General features: G+C 41.6%; 1 protein-coding gene across 13 annotated transcripts in view; it reads left to right on the plus strand.

The window, feature by feature from the left end:
• The window catches only part of LOC122558001 (microtubule-associated serine/threonine-protein kinase 4-like), a 485329-nt gene that overhangs the window by 430000 nt on the left and 29950 nt on the right, over positions 1 to 25379 (plus strand). For all 13 annotated transcript variants that reach the window (XM_043706318.1, XM_043706336.1, XM_043706326.1 and 10 more), the window contains 4 exons: positions 8106 to 8238; positions 13829 to 13994; positions 19758 to 19859; positions 25154 to 25276. In XM_043706318.1, coding sequence (XP_043562253.1) covers positions 8106 to 8238; positions 13829 to 13994; positions 19758 to 19859; positions 25154 to 25276 — 524 coding nt within the window. The remainder of the gene's footprint in view (positions 1 to 8105; positions 8239 to 13828; positions 13995 to 19757; positions 19860 to 25153; positions 25277 to 25379) is intronic.

Raw genomic sequence — 25379 nt, forward strand, 5'->3', positions numbered from 1 at the left:
TGGCAGAGAAGTGGGGAAGCGAGGGTGTGGGTGGACGGGGAGCGAGGACGTGGGTGGAAGGAGAGTGGGGGAGCGAGGGTCTGGGTGGAAGGGGAGCGGGGGAGCGAGGGTGTGGGTGGAAGGGGTGCAGTGGTAAAATCAATATCCTTTGCAATGCATGGATCAGCTGAACCTGAAAGTTTAGCCATAACCCACAAAATGATGGGGACATTGTGCTTTTTAAAAAAATTCACTCGTGGGACATGGGCATCATTCGCTGAGCCAGCATATATTTCCTGACCCAAGTTGCTCTTGAGAAGGTCGTGGGGCAGTGCCTTCTTGAACCACTGATGTCTGTAGGCAAATCCCTAATAACCATTAAAGAGAGAGTGAAGGAGCAGTGATATATTTCCAAGTCAGGACAGTGAGTGGCTTGGATAGGAACTTGCAGGTGGTGGTGTATGTTCCCATGTATCTGGTTTCCAACAAGAACATTTAAAGAAGAGTGAACGCAGAAACGTACCATAGTTTTTTCCACAATAAAGGTAATGCCCATGACTTCCCTGTAGTCAATATGTGCGCGAACTGAGAGGCGTCCCAATATGTTTCGGTAGTCTCAACAAACAGTGATGATGTACACATGAAGAATGTGCAACATTTACAAGTGTAAGTTAATTTTGAAACAAATACCCACACCACCATTGTGCCCTCAGTAAGTGTCATGTATATTAGTAATAATAAGGAGGAACGTTGTGGCTGTTAGGAAGAGTCTCTCTGGAGATTCAGGAGGCTCTTACAGCCCACCTGTAAATGTTGTTGTAGAGCCTACTGACAGTGGATTTCAGCATTGAAAACTTGTCGCAGTGTATGATTGTACGTGTTTCCCCATGCATACTACTCACATTTCACATTTTCCATCGGATCACCTAGACACAGAAAATGGCAGAGGAGAAGTGACACCCACTTCAATTTCTGTTATTAGGAACAGCCCCCCCCCCGCCCCCCCCCCCGCCGCCCCCAGATCAAATACTTGATTCCAAAGTTCTGTGTAAATTACAGCTTTCGAAGGCTGAATTCAGTTGAAGGAAATTTGATTGATTAATCAGCTATCACTCTTTCCTAGGTTGAATCATGGTGAGAGTCAGTAGGAAGAAACTGATGTCATGCATAAAAAAGACTGAGAATGAAAGGGAACAAATATAAAATATTTATTTTTTTTTATAAATTATTTGGATGTGAATCTAGGAGGTATGGTTCGTAATTTTGCAGATGATGCCAAAATTGGAGGTGAATGGACAGCGAAGATGGTTACCTCAGATTACAATGGGACCTTGATCACATGGACCAGTGGGTGGAGAGTGGCAGATGGGGTTTAATTTAGATAAATGTGGGGTGCTGCATTTTGGAAAAGCAAATCCGGTTAGGACTTATACACTTAATGGTAAGATTCTGGATAGTGTTGCAGGAAAAAGAGATCTTGGAGTGCAGGTTCATATTTCCGTGGAAGTGGAGTCGCAGATAGATACGGTGGTAAATAAGGTGTTTGGTATGCTTGCATTTATTGGTCAGAGCATTGAGTATAGAAGTTGGTTAGGAGAAAGTGAGAACTGCAGATGCTGGAGATCAGGGCAGAGTGTGGGGTGCTGGAACAGAACAGCAGGTCAGACAGCATCCAAGGAGCAGGAGAATTGACGTTTTGGGAATAAGCCCTTCGTCAGGAATGAGCTCATTCCTGATGAAGTGTTTATGCCGAAATATGGATTCTTCTGCTCCTTAGATGCTGCCTGACCTGCTGTGCTTTTCCAGCATCACACTCATTAAAGTTGGGATTTCATGTTGCAGCTGTATAGGACATTGATTAGGCCACTATTGGAATATTGTGTGCAATTCTAGTCTCCCTGTTAGAGGAAGGATGTTGTGAAACTTGAAAGGGTTCAGAAAAGATATAAAAGGATGTGGCCTGGGTTGGAGGATTTGAGCTATGGGGGGAGGCTGAATAGACTAGGGCTATTTTCCCTTGAGTGTCAGAGGCTGATAGGTGACCTTATAGAATCATGAGGGGCATGGATAAAGTAAATAGACAAGGACTTTTCCCTGGGGTAGGGGAATTCAAAATAGAGGGCATAGGTTTGGGGTGAGAGGGGAAAGATTTATAAGGGACCTAAGGGACAACTTTTTCACACAGAGGATGGAGCGTGTATGGAATGAGCTGCCAGAGTTAGTATTGGAGGCTGGTAAAATTACAACATTTAAAAGGTACCTGGATGAATAGGAAGGGTTTAGTGGGATATGGGCCAAATGCTGGCAAGTAGGACTAGGTTAATTTAAGATATCTGGTCGGCTTGGATGGAAAGGTCTGTTTCCTTGCTGTTTATCTATATGACTCTGCATTTGCTTTAGCCAGTTAATCTCAGAAATAAATTTTCAAGCCCATGAGTGGTTAAAGTCCAGAATGCATTGCCTGAATATGATGAAGTCAAGTAGAGTTGAAGCGCTCAGAGAAGGAATTCCATTATTATCTGAAAGAGAGAATGTGCAGGGTTATGGGAGGAGGTAGGACAATGTCACAAAGTGTATTGCTCATTTGGAGAGCTGGTGCAAATACAATGGGCTGAACGGTCTCCTTTTGCACTGTAACACTTGTGAGAATCTGTGTTTGGGGCCTTGGCAAGTATTTCCCAAATAATCTGCATTAAACATTTGGCTGTTCCTTCAGTGCCATTGGTCAAAATTGTGGAGTACCCTCGCTAAACTGCATTGTGGGCCTAGTACATGGGCCACCTCTCAACATTAATAAATGCTGGGCCCAGCCAGCAGCACCCATATCCTGTCAGTGAATTAAAGAAACATTATTTGCTTAACCTGACACAAGTAGTAACCTGAGTCGAAAAGTGTGGCGCTGGAAAAGCACAGCAGGTCAGGCAGCATCTGAGGAGCAGGAGGGTTGAGGTTTCAGGCATAGGGTCTTCATCAGGATTGTGGGGGAAATGGGCTGGAAGATAAATATGAGGGTGAGGCAGGGAGCAAGATAGCTGGGAAGGCGATAGGTAGATGCAGATGGGGGGGTGATGGTGATAGGTTGGTGGGGAGGGTGGAGCTGATTGATGGGAAAGAAGATGGGAGGTAGGACAGGTCAAGAGGATGGTGCTGAGTTGGAGAGTTGGATCAGGGATGAGTTGGGGGAGGGGAGATTTGGAGACTAGTAAAGTCGACATTGATGCTATGTGGTTGGACAGTCCCAAGGCAGAAAATGAGGCTTTCTTCCTCCAGTTGTCAGCTGGCTTGGATTTGGCAGTGGGGGAGGCCCAGAACTTGCATGTCCTTGTGGGAGAGGGAGGGGGATTTGAAGTGGTCAACCAAAGGGCAGTGGGGTGGTTGTTCAGAGATGCTCCTGAACCACTCCGCAAGTTGGCATCCTGTCTCCCTGATGCAGGGCAGATTACATCGAGAGCCCCCTTCACCCTCCACATTCCTGATGAAAGGTTTATGCCCGAAATGTCAACTCTGCTGCTGCTTGATTGCTGCATGACCTGCTGTGCTTTTCCATGGCCACCCTTTTTGACTCTGACTCTCACTGCCGTCCTCACTTTCTACAAGTACTAACCTAGTTAAAGAAGAATTGGAAAGAAAGTGAGAAGAATGCATTTTGTACAAAATCACAAGAGATTAATATTGGGAGCTATTTAACCAGAAGTCCTGAAAGTAGGTGAGGCTAAGCTGAGTCAGGATTCTGAATTCTGGTTGATGTCTCATATCTCCATCTTGAAAGGGACACCTGATATAAATGGGATCGGAGTGCGAAACATCACACTTCTCTCTTCTAACATCAACTTTTTCTAATCTTTCGTTTAGTTATTTTTGTGAATATTTTCTCTTTCCTTGCCATCTTCCAATAGAAACAATGTTTTGCTGTATTCCTTGATTACCATTTGTAATCTTCAAGAATCTCACCAGGCTACCATGCAATCTTTTCAGCCCGAATGATTTAAAACCATAAATATGCAAGTCTATCTTTGTAACTGTAAACACCTAATAAGAACTTAATCCAGGCTGCATCTTTTCCAATGTTGTTATATCCTTTCCGTATTGAAATATTCCAAACTACACATGACCACTAATATCTTTGATAGTCAACACTTTTCTAACCTATGAAAATGTTCTGTGTGAAATGCACTGTTTTCAAATGCATGCTGTCAGTTTTGCTGTTTAGCATTAACTTGTTCTTTTTTAACTGTCCAGGCCCAGAGTTCATATCCTCCTTAGTTCCATTATTCTCTTTGTTGTTTAACAAAATATGTTTTCTGTCAAATAAAAAGGACTGAAAACTCCTCTAACTGTGGGATTCTGGTCTACTTCACAATCTTTCATTCCCCCTTACCTCCTTTTGGGATTGTTTGTCCTATTGGCTTCTATTGGTTGGATTTTAATCATCTCTTAATTTTCTGAACAGCAAGTGTCATTCCCTGAACAGCAAGTGTTATTCCTGAAGAAGGGCTTATGCCCGAAACGTCGATTCTCCTGTTCCCTGGATGCTGCCTGACCTGCTGCGCTTTTCCAGCAACACATTTTCAACTCATTCCATTATACCCCATGTCAGTGCATTCTAACCTAGATGTAATGCCAAATTATTCTTAGAACATAGAACAATACAGCGCAGAACAGATCCTTCGGCCCTTGATGTTGCGCCGACCTGTGAACTATTCTCAGCTCGTCCCCCTACGCTATCCCAAAATCTCCCTAATGTGGCTGAGTTAACTACATTAGTAGGTAGGGCATTCCACACCCCTACCACTCTCTGCGTAGAGAACCTGTCTCTGACATCTGTCTTAAATCTATCACCCCTCAATTTGTAGTTATGCTCTCTCATACAAGCTGACGCCATCATCCTAGGAAAAAGTCTTTCACTGTCAACCCTATCTAATCCTCGGATCATCTTGTATGTCTCTATTTCATCCCCCCTTAGCCGTCGCCTTTCCAATGAGAACAGAAAAATTGATGTGGCATTTTTGGCACAAGTCAAGAAATTTGGGCTGGTCTGGGACTTGAGCCTGTGACCTCTCGCAAGTCTACGTATTAGAAGACCTGAAGCGAGAACCATACCACTAGACCAATAACCCACAGGCTGAGGTCTTCTTTTTACCTTTGCCACTCTTAATTTATTTTTTGGTCAGGACACCTTTTTCTGTCTTCACGTTTCATTATTCTCATACCATAACCAGAGAATGAGGAGCAGGAGTCGGTAGTTCAGTCTCTCACGTCTGCTTCACCACTCACTGCGATCGTGGCAGATGACATCTCGTGGGCCCTCCAACAGCCTGATGCCTTCTGTCAATGTTTTCCTCAAGAATTGCCTCCATTAAGTCAACCACCTTAGATTTTCCACTCCCTTTATTTGCTGTGATCTGCCCTCTCTGAAAGTGCCACAATTTACTTCCTCCATTCTGCATCCAAATATTATCAAAATCTTCTGACAAAGTGTACAACAATGTTGTATCATTGCTTAGCCCAAGTATTAACTCTCTGACAACAAATTACTTCCTTCTGGCCTGGAATCTCAGTACCAAACACTAAGCTACCACTTTCCAAACTGCAACCACTGTCAGCTTTTCTGGATATTTCTTCCTTCCCCCATGCTGCCTCTAACTGTACAGATACCCATGCATGCACAGTACATTTCTACCTTTAGTCAATTTTTTTAACCTCAGCTGGTTCTAGGTGCATATTCCACACTGCCCATTGAAAGAACTCCACAGAGACTGGTATCCCATGACCAAGTTACCTTTTGTTTATACATAAACAGTCCTCAGCTATAGTACTGCCCCATACAGAGTCAGGCTCCAGAGTCTCAATAACTTTTTTTTTCATAAAATATGTCAGCCAGGGTTCTCTGATTGGACCATGTTAACAGCTCCAACCATATTCTGAGGTCCAGCTGGCCAGCCCTGTTACAATCATTACACCCGTTGTTCTGTGTCTAACTCACTACACCTAGAAGTGATCTCACAAAGAAGACTTGTTTGTTGAAATCTGGAACTCTCTTCCCTCATAACATTATTGAGGCTGACAGCCAATTGAACATTTCCGAATGAAGATTGATGGATTCGGATTTGAGCAAGGATTTTTTGGGCAGAAAACCAAAGCAGGTAGAGATCAGCCATATTCTAACTGAATGACAGAACAAAGGAGCAGCAATGGATCAGTGTTACGTTGAGCTTTCAGTTCAGCACAGGAGGTAGTATCTGACTAACACAGCAGCCAGCACCATCTCAGGTGGATGCAGCTGATGTATAAATTGCGTGGATTTCCAGATATAAATCTGTAGTGCTGAGTTGTATCATATCCATATGAGGGCTGTGCAATCTAATGAGTAACAGTGTACTTTGCTGGAAGGTAATGGAAATGAACAATCTGTAAACAGTGACTTGGGAAGAATAGATTTCAAAAGCATGCAATCTAGAAAGTTATTTTCATTCATTTTTAGTCGAGCAAGATAGAGACTGTTAAAACTTACTGGAGAATGCACCTTGGTTACTCATTTTTAGCCAGTTGATCCATTTGACAAATGCTAGAGTGCAGTTCAGAAAAGGTTCATTATGATCCCAGTACAGAGGGACTGTCTTATGAACAAAAGGCTAAACAGGTTGGGACTTGACTCACGTGGAATTTAGATGAATGAGAGGTGATCTCATTGAAACATATCAAATTTTTAAGAGACTTCACACGGTAAATGCTGAGAGGATGTTGCCCCTCATGAGAGTGTTTCGGACTAGAGGGCATAGTCTCAGTTTAAAGGGGGGTGCCAATTGAACACTGAGATGAGGAGTTTCTTTTCTGTTGGTTGAGGGTCTTCATGCAATAGAGAGCAGTGAAGGCAGATATATATGTAAAGGCTTATAAATATGTGAAGCTGAGGTAGATAGATTCTTGGTCACTCGAAGAATGAAGGGTAATGAGGCAAAGGCAGAAAAGTGGATGTGAGGAATGTCATTTCCACCTATTGAATGGTGGAGCAGACTCGAGGGGCGAGGCGGCCTGTTCCTGTTCCTATCTCTTACCGAAGCAAAACTCCGGGAATCTGAAAGAAAATATGCAAAGATCACAAATCTCTGAGGGTGTGCACATAAATACTTAAGTTTATCCTGACAAAGGTTGAGCATGAAAGTACAATGCTCGAATATTATTCGGTGTAAGAGAATCTAGGGTAGCAATAACCGAAACGACACTATCACTTTATGAAAGTGGAAATCATTGGGGATCAGATCATGTTGCAATTATAACTTGTTTACCCAGATGAAATTTTTGATGCGAGAACTGAAATGACCCTGCAGGATTACAGCAAGAAGTTCTCCGCCTGGACAGCCATAGTGTAGAAAATGGTTGATCAAGTGGTGCCAGATGAGAAACGAGAGGTTGGGATTTGTGGAATTGGATGTGATACGTTACACTCTGCTGGGAACTTGAAACGTATTCATTGTAATCTCATAAAATTGTACCACTTTAGCTCCATTAAACATGTTTCGTATAAATGGTTGCTATTAACGAGCTGCTCATTAAAGTGAAATTCTCATTGTTTTAGAACTTGAGAAGCTTTTCAAAGCAGCGGCAGAAACCCTGCTCTCCAGCAGGGTTCATTCAAAACAGAGGTTGCTGGAAAATCTCAGTATGCCTGGCCACATCTGTGGAGTGAAATCAGAGTTAATGTTTCAGGGCCTTGAAAGGTCAGTGGACTTGAAATGCTAACTCTGATTTCTCTCCACAAGTATTGCCAGATCTGCTGAGCTTTTCCAGCAATTCCTGTTTTGTTTCCAATTTCCATCATCCACAGTTTTTTTTCGGTTAGCGAAAAATAATTCATTTATCTCCAGTATTTTCAACCACAGGTTTATATCAAATATTAGACTTATTTTGTGGTATTAATTTTTTCCCACTACCCCATCCCCACCCAAAATCTCAAGTGAGAATCTGTGCTTGGTTTTACAAATTTACTGTGGTAAAGTAATCATTTTCAGTGGCTTCCTTTCTCTGAGTTTGATCTAGTAATTGTTCAGAATTCCCTTGCCAGTTAAAGTTTTGGTTAGAAATGTACTTTAGAGGAACTGAATTATGCATTTTCCTTTTCTCTGCAGTTTGCTTGTAACATCATTGGGGCACATCAAGCTGACAGATTTTGGATTGTCAAAAGTTGGGTTGATGAACATGACAACTAACCTTTATGAAGGACACATTGAGAAGGATGCCAGAGAATTCTTGGACAAACAGGTGAGAGCCACATGGGGCTGTGCAAGGTAGTAGTTTTGCTGACTGGCATCCCTGCTGTCTCAGCTGCTCCATACTGTCGAGATTTGAAAGCTTGAAGCAAGATTCAACATGTCAACTACTTGAAAACAATATTCTTTTCCTTGTTGAGCCTGTCACATAATTAAATTCCACGGTTTAGAAACAGTCCAGATTACTTCTTCTGCGGAATGCTAAGCACAAATAAGGTATCGGACAAATATCAGATGCAGTAATTTGATGCCCAACTCAAGTTTTTCAAATCTCTTTGTTAGAACTTGATCTTTCACCTTTCAATAAAAAAGCTTCTTTGTGTTTAGACAAGCGTTCTGTATATAGGTGGTGTCTGATGACTATTGGTCACTTATTATCGATGGTCACATTTGTGAAAGAACATCCATACGTTCCATCAGGAATGTTTAAATTCTGCAAAAATGTCAACAAAATAATCAGAGTTGGATCATGCAACTTAATTGAAACTACTCCCAAAATAAGTGAACTGTATCAATGATACCCTTGTATCATTGCTTAGCTTAGCATTACACATCATGGAAAGAATTTATCTGGGTATTGAAGGTGTGATGAGAGATTACTATTTTTCCAGTTCTTGAGATGTTCAATCAGAAAATCTCTCTTGGAGCAAGTGACACCAACCAATATAAACCTAGTCAAACTTGAATCATTCTTGCAATAATTGACAGAGATTTGAATTCATAGTACGGAGGAACTCGAAAAATTGGAAACTAAACAGAAGGAAGGATTGAAGGAAATGTATAAAAACAAATGGAACATCGACTTAAAGAAAATTCAACAAGTAAATTCGTGTATGGTAGTTACACAAATCCTGACTATTTAGCTAATAGTGAGAATGAGGTAAATTTAGGAAAAAAAAATGAAAATGTATTCACTGCTACTAACTGGGATGTGGGGGTAAGACTGAGGTCCACATTCCCACTACATTTTCCCTCTTTCCTCTTCCCCTTTTTCCTCTCTGGGAATGTTCCGATTTGACTTAAGCAAAAATGTCAACTCGTTTTCATCCTTAAATAACAAAATGGATGCTTCTGCTCTCAAATGGTAAGCATCATTCAAGGAGTAAACAAAGACCCATCACAAAACAAATAGCAATCTATGCAGAATAATTCAAAAATCTGTAACCTGTGTTAAATCTCAGATTATGTCCCATTTCCGTTCAGCGCACTTTATTGCAGAATGACCATAATTTGGTCCCTGATATAGTTACATTTCCACTCTACTGTATTGCACGTATTCTGTTTAATGACTCATTTTGATGTACATGACAAATAATATTAAAAGGCTACTTGCTCCTTATGATTTAGTGCAATGGAAAGCACTTATATGTCTAGTTTCTATTAGGGCAGGATATAGTCTGCCATTTCTCTTCCATGATTGCTGTTTTTAGTGTTGTTGGTTTAAATATTTCTAATGTCACTGCTAGAGTGAGCAAATTCTATCATAAAGCAATTGAGGAAACACAGCAGTTTTACTGTAATATTTATCTCTATTCAATATATGTTTGTGTACATTTATTTGCTTTACGTCACCATTCCAATAGACTATATTCCTTACTATTGTAAGAAAAATGAACATTGCTTTATTACAGTATTGCTTCATTTGACAAAAATTCTAACAAACTTCTGTATTACGATGCAAAACATTTTTAAATGAATTGAAAAATGTAGCTAATGATTCAAAAGGCTGCTTTCAACGCTGCTTGTCCAATGGCAACTGGGCCAGTAGGCAGTTAAAATCAGGGCAGAGATATAAACCCTCCAATCCCACGGTGTTTTTGTGACCTGCCAAGTGACAACTTGTTTTTTCTTTAAAAATGCGGACCGTGGCCCCTTTGCCAGGAAGCCTAGACACAAGTTGGGGGGGGGCGGTAAGCCAAAAGAATCTGGAAACTTCTAGTAAATTTAATTCCTTGCCCACAAACAATCTCTACTGCCTGCTGTACTGTTGGGATTATTAAATTAGATCACTGGATGATGCCTCCTGTGAGCAAAACACACACTCATATCAAGTGGCCAGCGAGCTCTTTGAAGATGGACTGACCACCTTGACTCTACTGACAGGTTTAGCTGCTCACATTCATTGAAGGTGTAAAATGAAAAATTGAATCTACTTGTCAGTAAAATAATCATGTGGTAAAATCACACAGGAGACTGCAAGCCATCCATAAGCTATCAAGTTAAGTGAACGTTTTCTGGGGTACACCTCCATTGTACTCAGTATTAAGCTCTTGAGTTCTGAAGAAAGGTCACTTTGATTTCCCCCCTCCAATGCTGTCAGACCTATTGAGCTTTTCCAGCAATTTCCATTTTTGTTTCAGATTTCCAGCATCTGCAGTTCTTTCAGGTTTTGTTTAAGCTCTTAGGAATGTGTGTTTAAACAACCTAATAACCTCCAATCATTGCTAACCCCAACTTTATCCATCAGTGATAGCTCTTATCTTTAGACACTCAGACATTCACAGCACAGAAGGCAAGCTGTTCAGCTGATCATGTCCACACTAGTCAACAAAGATGTGACTAGATTAATCCCATTTTCCAGCTCTAGGGCCATAGCCCTGCAATTGAATATATAACTATTGCTGAGATGTTACAAGAGTTTCTGACTCAAACACCCTTCCAAACATTGAGTGTGAGATTCCCACCACCCTCTGGGTGAAAAACATTCACCTGAATTCCATCTCTTACTTTAAATCTCTAACTCCTGGTTATTGCTGCTTCTACTAATGAAAAATTGTCGTCTTCTCCATCCTATCTGTGCCTCTTATAATCTTATACACCTCCATCAGGCCCCCACTTAACTTCAGGTTGTACATTTGCTCACTGAGCTGGAAGGTTTTGTTTTCAGACATTTCATCACCATGCTCAGTAACATGGTGAGCCTCCAGTGAAGCGCTGGTGTTATGTCCTGCTTTCTGTTTATGTGTCTAGGTTTCTTAAGGTGGGTAATATAATTTCCGGTTCTTTTTCTCAGAGGATGGTGGATGGGTTCCAAATCAAAGTGTTTATTGATGGAGTTCTGGTAAGAATGCCAAGCCTCTAGGAATTCCCGTGCGTGTCTCTGTTTAGCCTGTCCTAGGATGGATGTGTTGTCCCAGTCAAAGTCGTGTTCTTCCTTGTCTGTATGTAAGGATTCTAGTGAGAGTGGGTCATGTCTTTTGGTGGCTAGTTAGTGTTCATGTATCTTGGTGGCTAGTTTTCTGCCTGTTTGTTTGATGTAGTGTTTGTTACAGTCCTTGCATGGTATTTTGTAAATGACATTCATTTTGCTGGTTGTTTACATAGGGTCCTTTAGGTTCATTAGTCGCTGTTTAAGTGTGTTTGTAAGATCGTGGGCTACCATGATGCCAAGGGGTCTGGGAGGTCTGGAAGTAATTTCAGAGATGTCTTTGATGTAAAGTAATGTGGCTAGAGTTTCTGGGTACGTTATGTCTGCTTGTTTGGGTTTGTCTTTGAGAAATTGGTGGATTATGTTTATTGGATACCCGTTCTTCCATATACTTCCATATACTTATGGCTGTTCATAGTTCCTCGGTGCTGCAGTGTGTTGTGGCTCGTTGAAGTAATGTCCTGATGCAGCTCCGTTTGTGGGTATTGGGATAATTTCTTCTGTAGTTAAGTATTTGGTCTGTGTGTGTTGTTGTTCTATAGACGCTGGTTTGAAGTTCTCCATTAACTGTTCTTCTACTGTGACATCGAGGAATGGGAACTTGTTGTTGTTCTCCTCCTCTTTTGTGAATGTTATCCCTGTCAGGATATTGTTAATGATGTTGTAGGTTTCCACTAATTTCTGTTTTGTAATCGCAAAGGTATCTTCCAGGTACTGGACCCAAAGTTTGGATTGGATTGTTGGGAGGGCTGTTTGTTCAATTCTCTTCATTACTGCTCTTGCTAGGATCCCCGATATTGGTGATCCTAAGGGTATTCTGTTAGTTTGTTTGTAGGTCTTGTTATTGAATGTGAAGTGGGTGGTGAGGTACAGGTCCACTAGCTTGAGAATGCTGTCCTTGCTGATGAAGTTGGTGCTGTCCGGTGTTCGTGTCCTTGGTTCCTCTAGTAGTGCAGTCAGTGGTTCTTTGGTCAGGTTAATGTTAATTAATGTGAACAGGGCTGTTATGTCAAAGGAGACCATTATTTCGTCCTCTTCTATTTTGGTCTCTTTGGTGTTCAGGAATTCTTGGGTGGAGTGGATGGAGTGGCATGCGTTTTCTACTAGATATTTCAGTTTTTGGTGGAGTTCCTTGGCTACTCTGTATGTCGGTGTTCCAGGTAGTGAGACTATGGGTCTGAGCGGGGAGGGCCCTGGTTTATGTACTTTAGGTAGCCTGTAGTAGCGGGGTGTGTTGAATCCATCTGGTTTCATTTTTTGGAAGTCTGTCTTATTTAACTGTCCTGATTTCTGAAGCCTTTTCAATGTGGATGGGATATAGTTTTCTAATTGTGGGGTTGGGTCTATTGCCACCTGTTGGTAAGTGTCGGTATCTGCAAGCTTTTTCGATGTACTCCATTCTGTTGAGAATGATTTGGACCCCATCTACCATCCTCTGAGAAAAGTAGCCAGAAATGAAGACCCATAAAAAGAAAACGGGACATAATGCCAGCGTTTCACCGGAGGCTCATTGATGATGTTACCTAGCATGGTGACGAAATGTCTAAAAACAAACATTCCAGCTCAGCAAGCAAACTCACAACCTGAACCTCAACCTGAGCTCCAAATCTTCTCAAAAATCACCCCACTTAATTTCCTTAACCACACAACCCCAGGCTACCCAATCGTTCCTCATAATTAAAACCCGGCACCAGCCTGGTAAACCCATCTAGCAGACCCGCTGTCGAGGAAAGGCTGCCAGCATTCTCAAAGATCCATCCCACCCTGCCAATGTTTTTCTACAACCTCTATCATCAGGGAGACGGTACAGAAACCTGAACACACACACACACACACACACACACACACACATACACACACCAGCCTGTTTCAAAACAGTTTCTACCCTACTGTTATTAGAATACTGAATGGACCAACAAACTCTTAACCTTTGCCAGTACCTATGTTTTTGTTTTTTGCCGCTGTTTACCTATTATTTACTTCTCTATGCTCCTTAACTATGTGATCTGCCTGTATTGCTCACAAGAAAACCTTTTCACTGTGCCTCGCTACACGTGACAATCAATTCAATTCAATTCAATTCATTCAAGAGGCCCTCTAGCGCAGTCACATCTTTCCCATAATGTAGTGACCAAAAACAGTTCTCCAGTTGTGGTTTAATTGTTACAGAGTCATAGTCATACAGCTCGGAAACAGACTCTTCGGTCCAACCAGTCCATGCCGAACATAATCCCAAACTAAATTAGTCTCACCTGCCTGCTCCTGGCCCATATCCCTCCAATCCTTTGCTACTCATGTATCTATCCAAATGTCTTTTAAGTGTTGTAATTATACCCACATCCACCACTTCCTCAGGAAGTTCATTTCATATGCGAACCACCCTCTGTAAAAGAATTGCCTCTTATGTCTATTTTTAAATCTTATTCTTTTGCAGGTTTGTGGAACTCCAGAATACATAGCTCCTGAAGTAATTCTGCGGCAAGGATACGGCAAACCAGTGGACTGGTGGGCCATGGGGATTATTCTTTACGAATTTGTGGTTGGATGTGTCCCTTTCTTTGGAGACACACCTGAGGAGTTGTTTGGCCAAGTGATTAGTGGTAAGCATCAAGAAATATCTGAATATGTGATCGTTGCCAAGGAGGGAGAGAAATCTAACATAAGACAGTGGTTTGAAGGCAGGGTTTTTTACCCTCAGTAAATGCTAATATCAATGTCAATTTCAGTGTCTTTAGCTAAACAATCGATATCTACAAACTCAGGTTTATTTCAGTTTGCAATTTTTTGTTTTGAAAAATGATTTCTTTCATCCTTGCTGAAATATCGGATGTAGTCCACAGAGGCAGCCTGACAAGTTCTGTGAATAGTGCATCTATATACCCAGCTGGCTTAACTCAAAACGGATGTGGCATTTCGATTTTTTTTTTCCCTGAAACACTGCTTGCCTGACACTCTAGATACTTGGAAGGAATCATTTTGGGGAAATGTTACTCCGGTTTCTAGGGGGGAGTTTGTCTTCTTCCATCTGCATTGTTTCCAAATCAATTTCAAGAGGCAGCACCTATTTAAAGGGAAATTTTGAGGGAAAATGCTTGTTAATATAAATTCTTCTGCCAACTAAAGGTATTAGGAGTATCTGAGAATAAAAAAAAAATGAAATGTTTGAAATACTTAGCAGCAGAAAAAGATAAAACAAGGGGTGACGGACCTGAAATGGAATTCTGATTTCCCCTTCCACAGATGTTACCACACCTGCCGAGCAGCTTCACCAGTTCCTGTCTTTATTTCAGATATCTAGCACTCCATTGCTTTTGTGTTAGCTAAGAATTGTGCCTTTGTTTAGGGATTCTGAATTCACAGGCGTCTGGTTCTGAGCCAGACAATTGCAGTTGCTGTAATACTACAGCTGTCCAGAGAGACCCCAAGTCAATTCCATTCCATCTTGTTTTGTCATGTGCTCCAGAGTGAAAGAGGCTGTGGGAATTGAGTGATTAATTAAGAGCATTCTGAATGGCTGTTGGAGCGCAATTGCTAATTTACATATTCATGTATCATTTCCACATGATGTAATTACATTTATGGAGCAGCCTGCTGGCTAAACAAACCCAGAATAAATTTATTTCAACATTCTATGGTGTCCCATGGCCTTGAGCAGTTGTTAATAGAATTGCAAATTACGTTTGCAATAATAAATTTAGTGATTACTAATCTTATTTTTTTTGTTACTGAAATCCTATTAAATTATAACCTCTGATTCATGGTTCATTTGTATTTATAAAATATAACTATGCCTTTGCTCACAATTATTTATGATGCCACTGTAATTGGGTGCATCTGCCAACTATTTTGTAATTAGTGTTAATATTTGTTTAAATGATTCATTGTGCAGAGCTCAGTATTGTTCAGCATCATGTCAACAGCTTGAGGTGCAGAGTTCTGAATCAATAATAATAGCAACTTCAGTGTTTGTGAGACAGCACCTGGCTTCCTTTCAACATTGCCATTTTGTGCACAAGTGCAAAGTCTGTTACTTGGGCAAATTAGTTAATGTGGTTTTCAAAGTGAATGATCAGTCTCCTTTCTTAGGGCGGAAGTGGTGTTGTGGCAACGTCACGAGACAGTAATCCAGAACCCTGACCAGGGCAGATGGTGAAATTTTGAATTCAAGAAAATATAGAATTAAAAGCTAACCTAATTGCAGCCCCATGGCACAGTTGATTATAGTAAAATCTCATCAGATTCACTAATATATTTTTTTAGAGAAGGAAATCTGCCATCCTTATCTGATCTGGCCACAGTCTGAAATGGCCTAGCAAGACACTCCTTTGTATCAAAAACCAATAGACTATAAGATATCGGTGCAAATGAGGCTATTTGGCCCATTGGGTCTGCTCTGCCATTCGATCGTGGCTGACATGTTTCTCAATCCCATTCTCAAAAGAACAAAAAGTACAAAAGAGAAGTACAGCACAGGAACAGGCCTTTCGGCCCTCCAAGTCTGTGCCAACCATCATGCCCTAACTAAAAAAAAAACCTTCTGCCATTATTTGGTCCATATCCCCTCTATCCCCTTCCTATTCATGCCTTCTCCACATACCTCTTGATCCCCTTACTGATCAAGAAGATATCTAGGGATGCTGCAGTACTTGCACTTCTTTCGGTTTTTATTAAGAGCCTATCTATCTCTGTCTTGAATGCAATCAATGAACTGGCCTCCACAGCCTTAGAAATTCTTCCACATATCAGTTCTAAGAGGTTGCCCCCCCCCCCCCCCCCCTCACTCTGCTGCCCCCAGGTCCTAGTCTCTCCTGCTGGTGGAAACATCATCTCCATGTCCTCTCTATCCGGGCCTCTCAATGTTCTGTAAGTTTCAGTGAGATCCCCCTCATCATTCCAAACATCATTGATTACAGACCCAGAGTCCTCAACCACTCCTCATGTAAAAAGCCCTTCATTCCTGCAATCATTCTTGTGAACCTCCTCTGGATCCCGTCCAAGGTCAGCACATCCTTCCTTAAATACAGGGCCTAAAACTGCTCTCAACGTTCCAAATACGGGGCCTTACACAGTCTCAGCTGTCCCCCTCTGCTCTTGTATTCTAGCCCTCTTGAAATGAATGCTGTCATTGCATTTGCTTCCCAACCTGCATGCTAACCTTAAGAGAATCCTGAACTAGGACTTCAGACTTTACTATAAAACCTTTTATAAAGTCTAAGGAAAGGAATGAAACCGTATGGACCAAAATACCTAAAATGAGAATGGCACACAGTTCTATTGATCCTGGAAGGCATTCTTGGCAACATCTGGAGGTTGCTGCCAAAATTGGGAGAGCTGTCCCACAGACTAGTCAAACAATAGCCTAAATATCTGAAGGGTGTGTTTCTGTGCTGTGCAATTCTATGACTATGCCTCTAAGTAGTCAGACTCATGAGATCACACCTGATAAGACAACATTCCAGGCCCTAACCCTGGGTATATCCTGACCCATCAGTGCTGGTGGCAGTATGATATACAGTTGGAAAGGAGTTATCCTTGAGGTCCCAAGGCTTCATGTCAAACATGGGTAAGGAAACATTTTGCTAATTACCACCGACCGCACCACCTCTCTGATGAATCAGTACTACTCCATGTCGAACATCACTTGGAGGAAGCACTAAGGGTGTTAAGGGATCAGAATGTACTCTGGATGAAGGACTTCCTTGTCCATCACCAAGGGTGGCTTGGCAGTGTGATGCCTGCTAGAGCTGATGGAGTGCTAGGCTGCGTCTCCAACAAGTTATGAGGAACCAACAGAGAGTACTTGACATTCTCATCCTCAACTATCTGCCTGTCACAGATGTGTCAATCAATATCAGAAGGTGAGGTACAGGTGACAGCACTTGTATTAAGGCAGCATTTGACCAAATGTGGCATCAAGGAGCCCTAGCAAAACTGAAGTCAGTGTTATTTAGGGGTGTAATTGTCTTCTGGCTGGAGTTAGACCTGGCACAAGGAAGGTGATAGTGGTTGTTGGAGGACTGTCATCTCAGCTCCAGGACATCACTGCAGGAGTTCCTCAAAATAGGCCTTTTCTAATCAACCTTTTCAGGGCAGGTAGGATTGAATCCAGGTCTCTTGGCCAAGAGGTAGGGACAGTAGCACTACCTTACAAGAGCTCCTAAAAGGCTAGTTCATCTCAGAGATATTTTTAATCAATCTGTTCAGATGTGCTATGACACACCTCCAGGGCAGATGGAATGGTCCAGAGGAAAAGTCACTTCTGCTGCACCACAAGAGCATGTAAATGTATTGCCTAAGGCCTAACCATTTTCAGCTGTTTCATTAGTAATCTTCCTTCCCGCATAACTCAGAAGTGGGAATATTTGTTGATTGCATAATGTTTGACACTATTCGTGAAAACTCAGATACTGACGCTGTTTGTGTCATTATGCACCAAGACCTGGACAACATCCAGGTTTGAGCGGACAAGTGGCAAGTAGTATTTAAATCATACCATCTCCAACAAGAGGGAGGATATAATCATTGCTCTTTGATGTTCAGCATTGCCATTGTTGAACCCCACTATCAACATCCTGGGATTACCATTGACCAGAAACTGAATTGTACTAGCTTTCTAAATGAAAGCAAACACAGAGCAAACTAGAGAAACTCTGCAAGTCCAGCAGCATCTGTAGAGAAAGAAAAAATTAATTGAATTGAATTGAATTTATTGTCATGTGTACCGACACGTGGACAGTGAAAAGCTTTGTTTTGCAAGCAATACAGGCAGATCACAGAGTTAAGTAGCATAAATAAGTAAATAATAGGTAAACAGCAGCAAAAACAAAAACACAGACGAATGTTAAGAGTTTGTTGGTCCATTCAGTATTCTGTTCCCTGGATGCTGCCTGACCTGCTGTGCTGTTCCAGCAATAAAGTTTCAACTTTGATCTCCAGCATCTGCAGACCTCACTTTCTCCTCCATTCAGTATTCTAACAACTGTAGGGTAGAAACTGTTTTGAAACCGGCTGGTGCGTGTGTTCAGGCTTCTGTACCTTCTCCCTGATGGTAGAGAAAAACATTGCCAGGGTGGGCAGTGGGGCGATGCAAGGTGGGCAATGGGTCGATGCAGGAGTGGAAGAATGTAAAACAAAAGGAGAACAGGTATCATCATGCCGTCAAATTCTGAAATAGTGAATTCATCATTGAGTATCCAAGGTTGTAAAGTGCCTAAGAGGAAAATGAGATGTTGTTTCTCAAGCTCACATTGTGATTCATTGGAATGTTGTAGCATACCCAGGACAGAAACACGAGCACGAGAGTAAGGTGGTTTATTGAAATGGCAAATAATGGGCTTGCTTAGAAAATAAATTAGGACACTGAAGGGAGAGCATAAATGAACAGTGGTGGGTAACATTTAAGGGAAATCCTACAGCAAAGTATAACCAGGGAAAGAGTGGAATCCATTAGGGAGCAAAGTGGCCATCTCTTTATGGAGATGAAAGACACAGCTGAGGGTTTTAAATGACTATTTTGTATCTGTATTCACATTAGAAAAGCATGATGGAGGCAACAAAATCAAGGAGTGGGATTGTGATACACCTGAACAAATTAGTGCTGAGAGAGAAGAAGTTTTAGCGGTTTTTGCAGGCTTGATGATGGATAAAATCCCTAGGCCCAAATGAAACTTCTTCTAAGGCTGTTATGGGAGAGAAGTTAGGAATAGGCAATAAATGCTGGAATAGTCAGCATCACCCACGTCCCATGAAAGAATAAAAATTAATTTTAAAAGTTGTATGAGTTTTGCTTTGTACTTCAGTTGTGAAGAATGTGAACTACAAGGTGCCAAGTAAAGTCTGCTCCCTGGTCCAACCACATGCTTTCGTACTAACTTGAAAATCTTTTCTTTTAGTCTCCACACTTATTCCTTAACATCTCTCTCAGACAGGTTGAATCTAAAGAGAAAGATCTTAAAGTGCTCATGACGTGCTGGACAGAGTCTGATGTTTTGCCCGTATTGCAGTGTTCTCCTAAGACTTTTGTCACTATGGTTGGCATAATTGTGCACTGAGGGAACCATGTTTAAATTTGCACACTGCCTCAAGTCACTGTTACCAACAGACCTCTGTGTTTTGGTTTAGAATTGATCTCCGAAAGAGACAATATCACTGACGTCAGCCATTTTAAACTTGCAGGGCCATAAAATCTAAACAGACTAGCAACTAGGAAACTGATCCGATGAGTCACTGTGTCGTTGAACTGCTGAGGTTGACGGGCTTAGTTGATGAGTTTGGTGGTGATATGTAGAAACGCCTCCTAGTTTTGTGAAGATTATTCTTTAATTCCAGTTTAGTTCTTTTTGTGTTTTTCCCTCCTTTTCTAGATGAGATAAACTGGCCAGAAGGGGATGAAGCTCCTGCATCGGATGCTCAAGACCTCATCACTATGCTGCTCAGGCAGAACCCATTGGAGAGACTGGGAACAGGTACTGTAAAGCTATTTGCAATATTAATGCTCTGCAATTAGCACATTACTCTGAAAATCGCTGAATCTGAAAGTCCTTTAAAATGTGATAATCCTTCTATTGACATTCTATTCTGTCTAATGGGTTGCTGTTCTTTGTCATGCAAACTAAATATTGGCTTTTCAGCATAACAGATTCTTCACTACAACTGCAGTTAGCTAAACCATGAAAGTTTCTCAATTGGTCAGACTGGGGTGCATGTTCACTTCTACAAAATTAAAGCTAACCACTTTTCAGAGATTTTGCTGTCATTTGAACTCCAGTTCTAGACAACCATAGGAAGAAAATTGCTATATATTCAGAACTGATATTACCATAGGACAGTAATCGAACAATTTCTAACCACCATAACTGGTTGATGGTTCTAGAACTAGGTGTCTAAAAATTAAGGCCAAACTGTTCAGGAGAGATAGAATCATAAAATCCTTACAGTGTGAAAACAGGCCATTCAGCCAAACAAGTCCACATCGACCCTCCAAAGAGCATCCCACCCTATCCTTGAAACCCTACACCTCCCACGGTTAATCCATCTAGCCAGCACATTAATGTACACACTGCGGGCAATTTAGTATGGCCAATCCAACTAACCTGCACGTCTTTGAACTGTGGGAGCAATCCAGAGCACCCAGAGAAATCCCACGCAGACACACGGAGAATGCGCAGACTCCACAAGGTAATCCAAGGGTGGAATTGAGCCCAGGTCCCTGGTGCTGTGAGACAGCAGTGCTAACCACTGAGCTACTGTGGCATCCTGGTGTTAGAGAGCACTTATAAACATGACTTTTTCATTCATTCATGGGCATAGGGCATTGCTGGCTAGCCTAGCATTTATTGTTCATCCCAGAGGACCACACTGCTGTGGGTCTGGAGTCAAGACCAGGTAAGGATGGAAGTTTCCTTCCCTAAGTGAACCAGATGGATGTTGACAATGGATTTGTGGTCATCATTAGACTCTTAATTCCAGATTCTTTGTTATTTAGAGAATTCAAACACCATTTTGGGGATTTCAAATCCCAGTCCCCAAAATATCACCTGGATGTCTGGGACTTAACAGTCCAGTGATAATACCACAAGACCATTGCCACCCAATATATGGTAGTATATGGTTGGCGCCCTCTTCCACAAATGGTAGTTGATACTGGATCTGTTGTTCATTTTAAATCTGTGATAGTTGTTTTTTATTAAGCAAGTTCTTGAGGGATATGGGCCAAAGGTTGGTATTTAGATTTAGGTCACAGTCTATGATCTCATTGAATAGTAGAACAGGCTTGAAGGGCTGAATGGCCTACTTCTGATCCTATAGAATCGTGCAGCTCTTTGGCCCAAACTAGTCCATACCAACCAAAATGTCCATCAACACTAACCCCATTTCCCTGCACTTGGTCCATATCCTTTAATCCTTTCCTATCCATGTATTTGTCCAAATGCCTTTTAAGTGTTGTTAATGCACCGGTCTCAACCACTTCTACTGACAGCTCATCCCATTATGTTGTGATAGCTTGTTTTGCTGAAATTGTGTAAAATTTCCCTGGTAGGTTGGTCATTTAGAGTTGCTACCTAATGTTGATTTGTTCATGCCTTCAAATGGTGCTGTTCAGTTATAATCATAGACTCATAGTTCAGGAGAGTTTGTAACCATGTAATCTGGGATGTTAATCCTGATGCAGTAAATGGGTCCATTTATTTTATTAGCTCATAATTGAATTTTATGGCAAGTAGATTGAGCTATACTATTTTGATTCAAGCTTGAAGTGAGCAATTTATTAAATAAAATGCAGAGTAAAGTGCCTGGGTATTGTTCCACAAATTTTTTTTATACAATCTCACAACCTTATTTAATCTGCTAGTCAGCTCAGTATGAGGAATGCAGCTTGTTGCTAAAGACAGAAATTAATTTCAAACCAAAGTTTCAAACCTTGGTAGACCGATTTTCCATTCAGCGAGTGTACTACAAGTGTGAATAAGCAGTGTACGACTGAATTTAGATAATTTTCACAATTAGATTGAGAAATGGTATCCAAGCCTTCATGCTGAAGGCTGATTTATGATTAGCTAATAGGGTCTGGAGGGTGTGCCTGAGGCTAGTTGGACCCTGGGGACAGGTAGTGGTTATATGTCAATTGACACTGTTTAGATAGGAAGTGAAATGGTTCAGGTGCTCTTGTGGTACAGTGGTCGTAAATCTTACCTGAGTCAGGAGACCCTGGTTGAAGTCTCACCTGCTCCAGAGGTGTGTTATAACATCTCTGGACAGGTTGATTAGAACATACTATGGGGAATAGTTCCTGTATTGCAGTTCTAGTGTCCTTACCTCTGGACTAGGAGGCCTGGCTTTAAGTCCCACTAGCTTCAGATTAGGAAAATATCTGTAATGGTCTGAAAAGTGTAACAAGGTCAGCCAGGTGGACCGCATAGAAAATGGGTTCCTTGATTGGTGTTATTAATCTAGTCCAGTCATAGAGACATACAGCATGGAAACAGACCCTTCGGTCCAACTCGTCCACGCCGACTAGATATCCCAACCCAATCTAGTCCCATCTGCCAGCACCCGGCCTGTATCCCTCCAAACCCTTCCCATTCATATACCCATCCAGATGCCTTTTAAATGTTGCAATTGTACCAGCCTCCACCACTTCCTCTGGCAGCACATTCCAGAGCCCTGGCTGACAGATAAGAACAAGAATGGCAGACAGTCTGCTCACTCTGATAGCTGGCTCTGAGGGAGCTGGATCAATGTCAAGGCCTCTCCATGTGTGAAGAAAGTGTAACTTGGTGATGGAATACTGGCCTCTGTGGACTTATTTCAAACAGGTTGATTAAAATTCTCTACAGATGTACATTTGTGGGGAATGGATCTTTTCGTGCAATGGTGGCGCCCCCCCATCTCTGGTCCTGAAAGTTCAGGTTCTACCTACCCCAATGATGTACCATCACATGTCTGAAGAAGTTGATTGGAATTGTTTTCTGGTGAACATGTAATGAAGCTGGAGTTGGAAAAAAATCTCAGAAAAGCACATGCCCGGACTCTGTTTTGTTATTATTTAATTCCAGTGTTTGACAATCTGGTCAGATTAAGATTGCATTCCTATTATGTATACACGTGAATCAGTAAGAACATTGTCATCTGTTATATTCTCACAGATTTTTAGTATCAGTCTTTGGGTTTTTGAATAAGTACTCCTGAAGAAGGGCTCATGCCCAAAACGTCGATTCTCCTGCTCCTTGGATGCTGCCTGACCTGCGCTTTTCCAGCAACACATTTTCAGCTCTGATCTCCAGCATCTGCAGTCCTCACTTTCTCCTTTTTGAATAAGTAGCCAAGCTTCGGAAAACTGTCTTTACTTCAGCATCAGGAGAGTTTCAGAAACATAGAGGCTTGTTGCAAAGGTCAGCCCATCTAGGCAGTGTTGGTTCTTTCCTAAGCATTCCAAAAAAAATCCCACTACCTTTCTCTCTTTCTTCATAGTCTCCGTTGACCAAGTTTCATCTTCCATTCAAGCTGCTATCTAATTTTTCTTTAAAAGATACTTCAAGTCTATGTTCTAATAATCTGCCGAATAAATAGTTCTTCTAACTTCCCTCGTCGCTCTTGATGTAAATATGACTACAAATTAGTGGCACACACCACTACTCTTAACCACTGCATCTACTCTGCATCATCACTAACCACGCTGTAGCTACTGAGAGTCATAGAGTATTACAGCACAGAAGCAAGCTTTTCTGAAGCTTGGCTATTTATTCAAAAACCCAAAGACTGATACTGAAAAGCTGTAAGAATATAACAGATGACAATGTTCTTACTGATTCACGTGTATGCAAACAAGTAGAAGTCGACACAAGGAGATTTTACATAAGAATAAGGTATGAGTGATATTCTGATTGTAAAAAGAAAAAATATGGAAACAGTAAATTTCCAAACCCAAATTTGTTTGACTGACCCCCACTTACCCTTTTTGATAAACAGTGATTATCACTGCTCTTGTATCTCCATCAGGTCACTCAGTGTTAATTACATCATATACGCTTGTTACCAACAATCTTCCTGTGTCCAGTTGCAATGGTATTCTGATTTCTACTGAAAATTGGTTCATGAATGGAGAACCTTATTGTCTTGTCCATTTCCCATCCTGCCCACAGTGACAATCTAGCCCTCATTGCCCTGTAAATCCTAGCACCATCACTTCTGAGCACCTTATCTTGCTCCACGTCCTGCTTCCCAGTTAAAGTTCGAGTTGTCTTCAATCCCACACTGTCACTGTGGGGTGGAGGGGAAATATAAAAACCAGGAGGCAACACCAATGGTACGAATAAACATTGTGCCTAACGTTCCCTTGTGACTGTGACTCTGGTACACGATCCTTCCTCTCCGTGCTCCACAGTCTTTGATACATTCATTATTCACACTATCTTTATCTAACATTCATCCATTATCCAGTTTGGTAAGAGTGCCCTCACTTGGTTCCACCATTTCCCATTCAATCGTAGCCAGTGGCTTTTCTTCCACCTCAGTTCGCTCATCAGTCCTTATCCCAGCACAGCCAACCTGTTGCTGAAACTCTCAACTATACATTATCTGCATCAGAGTTTACTATTCCAGTGCTTTCTTAGCTGCTCCACTCCTGTTTCCTACCCAAACGTTTGTTGTCCATGTCATATTTCACTCCACATACCCTTTGCCATTGCCATAATCCAAATTGACCTACTCTGGCTCCTCTATTCCCTCACCTCAGATTTAGAATTGTCATCCTCCCATTTAAACCCTATGTCTTTAGGCTCCTGCGGTGCTCCCCTGCCTCTGGCCTTGTGGACTCTCAACCATCGGTCACCACAGTGTTGAGAGCTGGAGCTGCAGCTGTCTGGGCTCCCAGGTTGACACTCCCTCAGCCAGCCCACTACCTCCGCACCTCAACCTCCTCTTTTCAGTTCATCCTTAAAACCTGCTCATTTAATTGAGTTTGTGACAAGTCTTCCTGGTTTTGCCTCATTTCACCTTTCCCCACTTGATAGGATTATGATTTTGTAAAACAGCTTGGGATGAAAAGTTTTTCTACACAAGACACACACTGTACAAATTCAAGTTGCATTACAGCTTGGTAGCAATATCTATGGGATCAGATTGTATTTGGTGAATGTTAAAGACACTTCAGTCATTGTGATCGTGTCCTTAGTTCAGCCTTCTATTTGAAATGCTTTTAAACACGAGACTTTTCCCTGGTTTTGACAGTTGCTTTTTCTTTGCTCTCTTGCTCCGCCAGGTGGTGCCTATGAGGTAAAGCAGCACAATTTTTTCCGAGGCTTGGACTGGAATGGTTTATTGAGACAGAAAGCAGAATTTATTCCTCAGTTGGAATCAGAGGATGACACCAGCTATTTTGACAGTAAGTGTTAGAAGTGCTAAGTCTCCTTTTGTGATAAGATCGTTGTGAACTTCCTAGATAAAATGTTGCAGATTAAATGTATTTCCTAATTTCCATACTTTCA

Source organism: Chiloscyllium plagiosum, chromosome 2, assembly GCF_004010195.1.
Source record: "Chiloscyllium plagiosum isolate BGI_BamShark_2017 chromosome 2, ASM401019v2, whole genome shotgun sequence".
NCBI lineage: Eukaryota > Metazoa > Chordata > Chondrichthyes > Orectolobiformes > Hemiscylliidae > Chiloscyllium > Chiloscyllium plagiosum.